Here is a 12372-nt window from a genome sequence, read left to right on the forward strand (position 1 = left end):
TTTTTCTTGAATTCTCTTGCTTTTTCTATGATCCAATGGATGTTGGTAATTTGATCTCTGGTTCCTCTGCCTTTTCTAAATCCAGCTTGAACACCTGGAAGTTATCAGTTCATGTACTGTTGAAGCCTGACTTGGAGAATTTTGAGCATCACTTTGCTAGTGTGTGAGATGAGTGCAATCGTGTGGTAGTTTGAACATTCTTTTGCATTGCCTTTCTTTTGGACTGGGTTGAAAACTGACCTTTCCCAGTCCTGTAGCCACTGCTGAGTTTTCCAAAGTTGCTGGCATATTGAGTTCAGCATTTTAACAGCATCATTGTTTAGGATTTGAAATAGCTCAACTGTGATTCCATCACCTCCACTAGCTTTGTTTGTAGTGATGTTTCCTAAGGCCCACTTGACTTCATATTCCAGTATGGCTGGCTCTAGGTGAGTGATCACACCATCGTGGTTATCTGGTCATTAAGATCTTTTTTGTATAGTTCTTCCATGTATTCTTAATACCTTCTGCTTCTGTTAGGTCCATACCGTTTCTGTCCTTTATTGTGCTCATCTTTGCATGAAATGTTCCCTTGGTATCTCTAATTTTCTTGAAGAGGTCTCTAGTCTTTCCCATTCTATTGTTATCCTCTATTTCTTTGCATTGATCACTGAGGAAGGCTTTCTTATCTCTCCTGCTATGAATTAAATTTACCCATTGGTGTTAAATGGATAGACCCAATTGTCTGGAAATGATGTGTAAATGATAGGTTTCTCGGTTACATGAAGATTTCATGAAGTGCTCTCAAATTCAACCTTGTTTTGTTTTTCTTTGTCCATGCTGCGTGGCATGTGGGATCTTAGTTCTCCAACTAGGGATTGAACCCATGCTCTCTGCAGTGGAAGCATGAAGTTGTAACTACTGAACTGCCAGGGAAGTCACTCAACCCTGTTTTAAGGCCTATTTGTCCAGTCAATTAAAAATACCTTACAGAACATTTTCTCACCATAAAATGATTATAAATTACTCATTCTCAATATCTCAGATTTACACGATAACTATTGCTGATGGATACAAAATTCTTTTCCAGAATTTGGGCTTGCTTTTTCAGTCCATTTCCCTCACTTACATCAGAGATGTAAACCGGGCCAGCATTTACAGATTGATAAACTGAACTATGAATGTGATGTCCATTCTCGGAGGCTGGTGGATGTTTCTAGATGAGCAGTCCAACATGTACTTGCTGCCGGAGTGTGCAACCTCCCCCAGAGGTTTGGACCAGAAATGGCATATGGCTCTAAAGTCATGATGTGTGAACCTGGGGTCGGCCAAGCAGCCAGTCCAGAGAAATCGGGCAAGGCCAACTACTATTTCTCCCCAAGCGCCTGAAAATTTGTGCAATCTTTTTTTTTTTGGCTAAGTGGCACCCACTCTTTTGTTTTTTTCCATTTGGTGTAGATTTTATTTTTATGTGTTAAATATTTAAATTTTTAATAGATTTTATTAAATTGGGGATCTGCTCCAGGAAAAATTAAAATGGACTTTAAAATATGGATAATTTCTTGGTACAGTTTTACTTAATAGAAAGAATGGTTCATGAATTTCATAGATTTGTGAAAAATGACTTTGCATTTTTACATGCTATTTTTTAAAAATTTATTTATTTTTAATTGAAGGATAATTGCTTTACAATGTTGTTAGTTTTTATCATACATCAACATGAATCAGTCATGGGTATACATGTCCCTTCCCTCTTGAACCTCCCTCCCTCCCACCCTACTCCCCTCATCCCATCCATCTAGGTTGTCCCAGAGCACCAAGCTGAGTTCCCTGCGCTAACAGCAACTCTTTCCCATTAACTATCTATTTTACACCTGGTAATGTATATATGCCAGTGCTACTCTCTCAGTTCACCCTACCCTCTCCTTCCCTTGCTGTGTCCAAAGTCTGTTCTCTAAGCCTGTGTCTCTACTCCTGCTCTGCAAATAGGTTCATCAGCACCTTTTTCTAGACTCCATACATATGTGTTAATATACAGTATTTGTTTTTCTCTTTCTAACTTACTTCACTCTGTATAACAGGCTCCAGGTTCATCTGCCTCACTAGAACTGACTCAAATTTGTTCATTTTTATGGCCAAGTAATATTCCATTATATATACGTACCACAACTTCTTTATCCATTCATCTGTCTATGGACATCTAGGTTGCTTCCATGTCCTGGCTATTGTAAATAGTATTGCAATGAACATTGGGGTACATGTGTGTTTTTCAATTATAGTTTTTCCAGGGTATATTGCTGGGTCATATGGTAGTTTTATTACTAGTTTTTTAAGTATCTTCATACTGTTCTTCATACTGGCTATATCAATTTGCATTCCCACCAATTTACATGCTATTTTTAAAACCCTTTTCTTTAAAAAACTTTTATTGAAGTATAGTTGATACTGCTATACAGCACAGTAACTCAGTTATACATACATATATGTACATTCTTTTTGTGTGTGTGTGTGTTCATTTACTTTAATAACACTACATTTACCATGTTATCACCATGGAATGTAAATTCAAGTTAGACAAGAGAATGTCACAAGTACAGCAAAGCATTCTGTGATATACCAAAGTTTGTATAATGTCTGACCAAACCAGCTTGCCCATCAATCACTTCCATTATAGGCATTTTATTTAGTTGATGATTCTTTTGGAGAAAATAAACATACTACACACATTTAAAAAGTGTTTTTCATTTACCTTTGCATTTGTTTCAAAATAACATTAAAATTATTCTAATATAACAGCAGCAAAATATAATTCTGCAATTACAGAAGAGCTAAAAGGGATCTACAATTTAAGTTATTCTCATGTTTACAACTATGATTCTAAAATAAATACTATTCCAAAGTGGCTCTGTTACCAGCTTTTTAGGTTTGGTTTAAAGACACACACAGACTTGCAGGGAGGTTTATAATGTTGCATTCCATGCACTGTTCTGAAAGGGTTCCTCAAGAGCCAACCAGCCCTTAAAACAGAACTCAGTCCACAAGGCAGTCAGAAAGTTAAATTAACTGGGGTAAATAGGATTCCTACATTACATCAAAAGCATATGATATTCTGCAGCAACTGGGAACATTTTCAGGATTAGCATGTTGTCTTCTTTAGAACTAATTTCAATAGAAGAGCTTAAGAAGGTGGACAGGTACCGCTATCCAGTGTATTTAAAAGTGACATGTTTCTTTTGTGCTGATCTGACTCCCCTGAATGACCTAGCTAGTGAACTAGTCACCAGTAACTTGGTCACCACGCAAATCAAGCCTGCAAGAAAGGAAGCCAATTTTCAAATCACCATGCTCTTGTCTGACCCAAACAATTTATTTTCAATATAAACATATGAGCTCAATACGAGATGTCTAACTAAAGCAAGCACCACCAACAAGACCAAGACGGCATCTCCTCTTCTAGGGTTTAGCTTTGCCCAGAATTCTTGATACAGGGAATAGCCCATACCAAAAGTCATAGCTCCCACAACAAAGCCTTGGGCTGCCACACGCAGGTGATCAGGTGAACAGACAATTTAGTATTTCCCCTGCTTTTCAATCTATATAATCCATATGCAACAATTGCTGCAAAACCTGCCATTCCAATGGTGACAAATGGTGCCTCTCTAGCTTTTAGGGTAAGTTTAGATCCCTGATCTTCATCAAATGAAGAACGAGAAACATCTGTGTTGCTTGACATAGTGACTGAAGAATCTTCAGACAACTACAAGACGTTTCAGGTTCCTACTGGCTTCTTGTACATTCTTTTTCACATTCTTTCCCATTATGGATATTGAAGGGCCCCAGTATGCCACCTCCTGCCTTCAGTGCCTTCCCCTGGCATGAGTGTACAAAATGTGCACATTCTCACGTGGCCCTCTCTTCACTCTCTTTTCTCCGCAACCTGACAATTAACCCATCTGAGTCTATCCAGCTCCTACTAATTACTCATCATGGCTGCCCATCAGAATCTTTTGGGGAAATTAAAAAAAATTCTGATGCCCAGGATTATCCCAGAATCTTTGGGAGTAAGATCCAGGCATCAGGATTTTAAATCAATCAATTTGTTAAAAAACCAGGATTGAGAACCTGATTTAGGTCTTTACGGCCCTTGCTTGATATTCGGCAGCCTCCCCCTGCTTCCCAAAGCTCCTCTAGCTTCCCTGCCCAAAGGCATGCCATCTTATTGTGTAGTTTTTTGGTTTTGTTTTTTAGCTGCACCAGGTTTTAATTGTAGTATGTGGGATCTTTAGTTGAGGCATGTGGGATCTAGTTCCCTGACTAGGAATTGAACTCGAGCCCTCTGCATTGGGAGTGTAGAGTCTTAACCACTGGACCATGAGAGAAGTCCCTTTTTTGTTGTGTTTAATGTTCGTTGGTCCTGCTAGAATGTAAACCCAGGACCACATCTGTTTGTCTTCCTTCGTATTTTCAAGGCCTGATCCAAAGGAGAAACTCAGTCAATATTGTCATGAATGTTGAAGGTCATTTCAAGGGTGACAGGAGACTTTCACACTTTCAACTCCTTTCCCTCAGTTCAGTTCAGTTCAGTCGCTCAGTCGTGTCCGACTCTTTGTGGCCCCATGAATCACAGCACGCCAGGCCTCCCTGTTCGTCACCAACTCCCAGAGTTCACCCAGACTCACGTCCATTGAGTCAGTGATGTCATCCAACCATCTCATCCTCTGTCGTCCCCTTCTCCTCCTGCCCCCAATCCCTCCCAGCATCAGAGTCTTTTCCAATGAGTCAACTCTTTGCATGAGGTGGCCAAAGTACTGGAGTTTCAGCTTTAGCATCATTCCTTCCAAAGAAATCCCAGGGCTGATCTCCTTCAGAATGGACTGGTTGGATCTCCTTGCAGTCCAAGGGACTCTCAAGAGTCTTCTCCAATACCACAGTTCAAAAGCATCAATTATTCAGTGCTCAGCCTTCTTCACAGTCCAACTCTCACATCCATACATGACCACAGGAAAAACCATAGCCTTGACTAGATGAACCTCTGTTGGCAAAGTAATGTCTCTGCTTTTGAATATGCTATCTAGGTTGGTCATAACTTTCCTTCCAAGGAGTAAGCGTCTTTTCAATTCATGGCTGCAGTCACCATCTGCAGTGATTTTGGAGCCCCAAAAAATAAAGTCTGACACTGTTTCCATGTTTCCCCATCTATTTCCCATGAAGTGATGGGACCGGATGCCATGATCTTCGTTTTCTGAATGTTGAGCTTTAAGCCAGCTTTTTCACTCTCCACTTTCACTTTCATCAAAAGGCTTTTCAGTTCCTCTTCACTTTCTGCCATAAGGGTGGTGTCATCTGCATATCTGAGGTTACTGATATTTCTCCCGGCAATCTTGATTCCAGCTTGTGCTTCTTCCAGCCCAGCGTTTCTCATGATGTACTCTGCATATAAGTTAAATAAGCAGGGTGACAATACACAGCCTTGACGTACTCCTTTTCCTATTTGGACCAGTCTGTTGTTCCATGTCCAGTTCTAACTGTTGCTTCCTGACCTGCATACAAATTTCTCAAGAGGCAGATCAGGTGGTCTGGTATTCCCATCCTTGCTGCTGCTAAGTCGCTTCAGTCATGTATGACTCTGTGCGACCCCATAGACGGCAGCCCACCAGGCTTACCCGTCCCTAGGATTCTCCAGGCAAGAACACTGGAGTGGGTTGCCATTTCCTTCTCCAATGCATGAAAGTGAAAAGTGAAAGTGAAGTCGCTCAGTCGTGTCAGACTCCAGCGACCCCATGGACTGCAGCCTACCAGGCTTCTCCGTCCATGGGATCTTCCAGGCAAAAGTACTGGAGTTGGGTGCCATTGCCTTCTCCAATTCCCATCCCTAAAGAAAGTCAATTCATGCCCCTCTCCCAAACAAAACAAAACAACAGCTAACAGAATCCTCCTTTTACTTATTCACCAATGGCCTGCAGTAATGATTCATTCCTTTGGCTTAAACTCCTTGTCTCATTAAAATGCAATACAACCCCCAAATAAATCACCTTTATGGAATTAGTCATTACACTTTACCCTGATTGATTTCATCAGCTCTTCATAGAACAGAAATGAGAAGGATAAGCATCTATTGAGTGCATCCTATGCACCAGACATTTTACATACATTGTGGCTCATTAATAGAGTTAAATGAGCTTAGCTCTGAAAATACCCAAAGATCAGAGAGGTTAAGGAATTAGTCCAAGGTAACAGAGCTGGTAAATTGAGAAACCAGATTTAAACTGACATCTAAACCCCTGCTCTCAACTCCAGCCTGAGTTTGGAGAGGAGGAAAAAGCACAAAAGGAAGGGATGGAAAGGACACAGAGAAGCCAGAAGACCTGCTTCATCTTCTGCATTTGACCCAGGACAGCCGGAGGCTGGCCCTGGGAAGGAGTGTTATTGGAAACACCATCCTTCCGGGTGCTCCTCCTCCTGTCTCTCACACTTCATGTCCAACCTGTCAGCAGATCCTGTTGACTCTGCCTTCGAAACCCCCCAGTACTCTGATCCCTCCACAGAAGCTTCACCGGCAGCCCCCTAGCCTCGCATCTCTAACCTGGATCTCTGCAAGTAACTAACTTCCTTCCATTTTCCCTGCTTCGGCCTTGTATCCCTCTGCCTGCAAGCTCAGATTGCTCCACCTCTGCTCAAACCCTTCATGACAAGTTCTTCTTCCCCGACCAGCCACCGTCCCTCGGGCCTCCTTTACATTTCAAGCCCCTCCCTCAGCCCCAGCCTCCCGTCCCCACTGCTGCTTCTCAGACACGCCTAGCACCTGCTTCCCTCTGCCCCGAGGGCCCACCCCACATGCCCCTTCCTGGCCTCCTTCAGGTGCCAGCCCCCTCAGTGGGCCTCCCTTCAGCTCCCAGCTTCCTGGAACAGCCTCACTCCTTTCCTGCTTTATTCATCCCGGAGCACGAATCACCATCTGATAGAGCACACACATTTCACTCATTTGTTGACTCATTTCTCTCTCCAGAATGCTCTCTGCTCCAAGGCAGGGACTCCTGTCTGCCTTGGTCTCTGCTGTATCCTCAGCATCTAGAACCACACCTGGCATATAGTAGGTGCTCAATAAATGTCTGTTGAGTGAATGAAGGACTATGAGAAAATGGGTGATGTTCTACTTTGAGAGACACCATCAGTCTTCACGGATGTGCTGTCTCAAAGTCCAGAGTGTGACATTCAGACTATAATATGCATTGCTATGGGGTCTCGTGGAAGTAAGCCAAAATAAATGAAAAATCATATAAACAGCCCAATGCTATTACCAGGAAAAAGACTAAGGACTTACTGTGTGCACTGACAGGTAGAGGCTTGGCCAATATTTGTTGAATGAGTGGAGAGGAAGACATAAGCTTTCTCATCAAACACATGTGAACCAAAGAAGAGAGTCTCTGGTGATTGAAAAGGCCAAATTTTGTTTTATTATGCACAGTTTAGGCTTTGGCTAAGAGGAGTCACAGGAAGTACTAATTATCTTGATTATACAAACATTGTAATGGGGCAGTGTATTGAAGTAGAAAATGCATGGCTTGGATTGAAGAACCTCAGGGAACCCTGGCTCCTGCTTGGAGGCTATGGCATCTCTGGGTTACTCAGGGTCTTCCTGCATCAGTGGGTGATACGGACCTGACAGGTTGTTTGAAAGCTTTTGTCACCACTTTCAAAGTCCCTCCTCTCCCTCCAAGTCAGGAGATTTTTTTCCTATCAAATTCCTGGGTCCCACTCCAGACCCAGTGAATGACCCTGGGGGGTTGCAGGCTGTGCAGCCAGGAACCTGCATTTCAAACAAACATTCATGCTGCTGAAAGACTGGCTAAAACCTCACTCCTCTGAGTGGTCCCTGGACCAGCAGCATCAGCATCATTGTAGCGTGTTAGAAATGCAGAGTCTCAGGCCTTACCCCTGACTTTGTCCACAAGATTCCCAGAGCGACCCCCACTTTGAAAAGCACTGCTGTATCACACTTGATTGATTTGCCTTTCAGATCCCTCCTGCCCTTCTCTCCAACCTCCTAAAGGATCCTCCCAAAAAACTTCTAGCTCAGGAATCAGCGTTTCATTTTATGAGAAGATAAAGACTCAAGATGCCAAGGTCTGCCTGATGGAAGCTCCAGGGGGAGGAGGTTTCCACGGGTGGATCACAGCAAACCTCCTGCCAGTAAGTGTTGCTTGGTGAGTGTTGGGGCAGAACAGGACTGAGTAGATAAAGAGAAGGAAGAGGTTGCTCTTGAAGAAGCAGGAGGGAAAGAGGGACCTGGTGACAGAAGCTGGGTCATGTTGCCACTCCAGGGAGCTCGGCTTCCCGGGTAGACAGTTTGGGGAGGTTTGTTCTGTTACCCCCATGGACTTAACTAGGATTTAACCCTGGTATCTGGAGAATTTGTTAACCTTGGACAAAGTCAGGGATATTGTTGCTGATGGCTAAAATGACCTCTCAAGGAACTAATCACATTTCTTCATATGTATTTTTATACTTATAGATTTTATATATGTATATATGCTTTGATACTGTGAAGTTTGGTTTCTGTTTAAGACATAAGAGAGCCACAACAAAAAGGCTAAATATAAAGTCCTCAAATAGATAGAGACCACAGACAACAAAAATGTCATCTTTCAGTTAAAAAAAAAAAAGAAAGTTTAGCAACCAACATGGGAAACTATTTCCAATATATCTGTAGACAGAGGACCACCTCTGTAATGGAGAGTAAAATTAAAATACTGTTGGCTTTATACGACCAACTGAAGATGCTTTCAGTGCCGGAGTCAACATTACTTATGGACGTTGAGTCCGTTATTTATGGACATTGAGTTTAGTACAGCAGGAGTACTGAAGTGAGGACCCTGAAGTAAAAGTGAAAAACTCTCCTGCAAAATGAATAGCAAGCCCCTATCTTCCCTGTAGTTTGTCTTCTGGGAGCCTAGAAATTTACATATTACATTTGTATACAGCAACACACCTCTCTTGGGGTGGTCTAGAAAGTCCCTTTGTTTATCTTCCCTTCATGTTGATCCTCTGTCCTCTTCCCTAAAGCCTGCAGGAGTCAGTTTTAGTCAATCAGGCAACCCGAAACCCCAATACCCCCCACAGCGACCCTGAGACAGCCATAGGGCGAATCAAGGCTCCCCTGTCCAGCCTGGCAGGGGCTGGGAGGGAGGGAGGGGGGGAGGGTTACCTGGGAGGGTTACCTGACCTGCGTGTTCACATTACCTGCCAGGTACTCGATGACTGCGGCCATGTAGACGGGAGCACCCACGCTGATCCGGTACTTGAACGTCCCTTTCTTCAGGTACCGCATCAGCCTGCCCACCGGGAAGATGACCCCGGCCCTGGCTGAACGCGACAGCTTGGACATTTTCTTCTTCCCGCTCCGGCCCGACATTTTGCCTTAGTTTCCCTCGCAGCTTGCTTTACACGGTGGCCTCCGGGCACTGACTCAATGCTGGAAAGGAAAGATGGCAGGGTGAGGAAGGGTGACTGACTGATGGCTTGAGAACTGTGGTGCAGCCCCAGGGCACCTGCAACCCACCTGATAGCCCCGGGGAGGTAGCTGAGACCTGGCTGCCACTGCAGGGTGCTGCAGATGGGGAGCTGGGTGTCAGCACGCCCACCCACAAACAACTCCCCATCCCACCCAGCCAGCCCAGCCTCCGTAGGAGAGGCCACAGAAACTCAGGAGAGGGATACCGGGTGGTCAGTCTCCAACGAAATCCACTTCATGATCTCCAGAACCTGTGAATTGGCTACTCAAGCATGTATCTGCTGATACTTTTTAAGTTGACCTGTCTTTATACTCAGAAATGTCTTTTTATAAGTAGGCTTCCCTGGTGGTTTAGATGGTAAAGAATCTGCCTGCAATGTAGGAGACACGTGTTCTATCCCTGGGTCAGGAAGATCCCCTGGAGAAGGAAATGGCAACCCACTCCAGTATTCTTGCCTGGAGAATCCCATGGATGGAGGAGCCTAGCGGGTTACAGTCCATGGGGTTGCAAAGAGCTGGACACAACTGAGCGACTATCACTCACTCATGTGGCCAAAGACACTTTGGAGATGTGATTAAGTGGGAGAGGTGATCCTGGATTATCTGGGTGGGTCTAATGTAATTGCAAGGGTCTTTCTAAGAAGGGAAGGAGATGAGAGGAGAGACAGGCTGACACCAGGAAATGGATTCTCCCCTCAGAGCATCCCAAAGGAACCAGCCCTGCTGACATCTTCATTTTAGCCCACTTGAAATGATCTTGGGACTCCCCTGGTGGTCCACTGGATAAGAACCCGCCTGTCAATGCAGGGGCCACAGGTTTGCTCCCTGGTCTGGGAAGATCCCACATGCAGAGGAGCAACTAAGCCCATGCGCCACAACTGCTGAGCCCACGAGCCTAGGACTAGCACTTCAAAACCTGAGAGGCCACCGCAACGAGAAGCCCGCTCACTCAAACTACAGAGTAGCCCCTGCTCACGGCAACTAGAGAAAGCCATGTGCAGCAATGAAGCCCCAGCGTAGGCAAAGAAATAATAAAATTAATTCAGTTTAAGAAACAAAATGATTTTGGACTTCTGACTTCTAGAACTGTAGAGAATAAATTTGTATTGTTCAAAGCCACTAAATTTGGGGGATAACTTGTAACAGCAGCAACAAGCAAACCAATATGGTTCCTCTTTGCCCTGATTTGCTTCTGCCTCTTGTTAATAAATAGTACAAAGTTAATATGGCCATGCCTATCGTAATGGTTAGCTTTGACCCACAACTCAGAGCTGATGTGTACCTTTTAGACGGAAACACTTCTCTAAATTCTCTAGTAATGTAGCATCCTTGCAAACAGAAATATGCCAGAAGAGGCAGTTTTATTGAATATGCTAATGCAGAGTAACAAGCAAATGAAAAACCACAGTGCAACTCAGACTCTTGCTCTTTGGAATGGGGAACCCAGGGTGATTTGGGGGAGGAGCTTCAGAATCAGCACAAAGAGGTGACTTCAGTACAATGCATGGAGAGATACGTATATGATTCATTGTCATTTCAGGAAGCTATCTTTAGTGCAAAGATGAAAAATAATTATATACTTCTGAAGAAGCCTTTGTAAGGCTAAAACTAATTCAGAGAATTGTAATAGAGCTTAACCTGTTGGTGGAGAGAGTATTATAACCAAAAAAAAGGAATATAGGCTAGAATAAATAAAAGCAAATTACAAACAAGAAGGACCAAAGAAAAGGAAACAAAAGTTTTCTAGGAAAAATGTTAGGGAATCAAACCTCTCTGGCCCAAGGGCAACATTATTTTCAGTGGCCATTTTCTTTGTGGATGGAAAATGAGAAGGTCAAAAATAAAATTGGTTCTACCTGTCGAGGCAACACAAGTTTTGGCTCGGTCAGTTTGCCAACAGCCAAGATGTCAATGAAAGTAAAAAAAAAATGACAGAAGAAAGTGCTAGATTAACTCATGACTAATATGAAAGATACAGAACTGGGATTTATTTAATCCAGATGGAAGACTGAACATGGAGTTCAATTTTCTAAAGTATCTGATTACTCTGTATGACTGAGGATTTTTATATAAAAACTATGGAATTAGCAACAAAACCCATGCTCAGCACCCTCTTATCTCAGAGGTAAATGATGTAAGTTAGAGGCATTTTTACTACATACATTACATACATTCTTATGTAAGAATGTTATGTTGTTCTTATGTACTTACTGCACTCCTATTTTATGTCATTTTGCCACCGAGAGATGTAGGTATTCATCAAAGTTAAGTACGAGAAAGATGAGCAAATAGCCTAAGAACTTTATCTCTTTCCCAGTAAGGCACAAGGATAAGACAGGATCAATGTTTTTAGAACTTCCACATTTCTGTGCATTTGCTGCAAACAAAAAGAAGCGTAGTCTCTTTAAGAAATGAGTTCTGGAGTTAAAACCCTGTGCAGGTGCATAAAGATGTGTTAGTGTTGGTAACTCCACTAAACCAATTATGTGCTTTTTCCAGTTACCGTAAGTTGGGGGAGGGGGAGGATTAGTAGGTGTGGTTGTCAAGGAAACCACCTGAGAAGCCCATCACAGGAGGATATACTCTATGGCTACAGTACAACGTGCTGATAGTCATAATCTCTCTGACAGAGAGCAAAACCCACGGAGCACAAATGCCACGAGGGCAGGACCCCTTCATCCCCCCATGCCCAGGACATTTTCTCAGATGCAAACAGACAAAGAATGACTAGGTGTGCATAATAAAGCCACCCAGGGGCTCTCCCAGAATCAGCCAAGTGGAGTCACAAATTGCCCTACAAGTTGGTAATGAGGACTGGCGGTAGAAGAGAAATAGGGGACTTTAGGGAATTGATGCCTAACACATTCATGAAGATAAAATAG

At 43.3% G+C, this 12372-nt stretch overlaps 1 protein-coding gene and 1 pseudogene across 1 annotated transcript in view; both read right to left on the reverse strand.

The window, feature by feature from the left end:
• MACROH2A2 (macroH2A.2 histone) overlaps window positions 1–12372 on the reverse strand; it is a 52823-nt gene that overhangs the window by 22280 nt on the left and 18171 nt on the right. Inside the window, exon 2 of the mRNA XM_070364630.1 lies at window positions 9220–9451. Coding sequence (XP_070220731.1) covers window positions 9220–9391 — 172 coding nt within the window. The 5' untranslated portion in view covers window positions 9392–9451. The remainder of the gene's footprint in view (window positions 1–9219; window positions 9452–12372) is intronic.
• LOC102270043 (HIG1 domain family member 1A, mitochondrial pseudogene) lies at window positions 3312–3712 on the reverse strand (annotated as a pseudogene).

This window comes from Bos mutus, chromosome 28 (genome assembly GCF_027580195.1).
Source record: "Bos mutus isolate GX-2022 chromosome 28, NWIPB_WYAK_1.1, whole genome shotgun sequence".
NCBI classification, from domain to species: Eukaryota; Metazoa; Chordata; class Mammalia; order Artiodactyla; family Bovidae; genus Bos; species Bos mutus.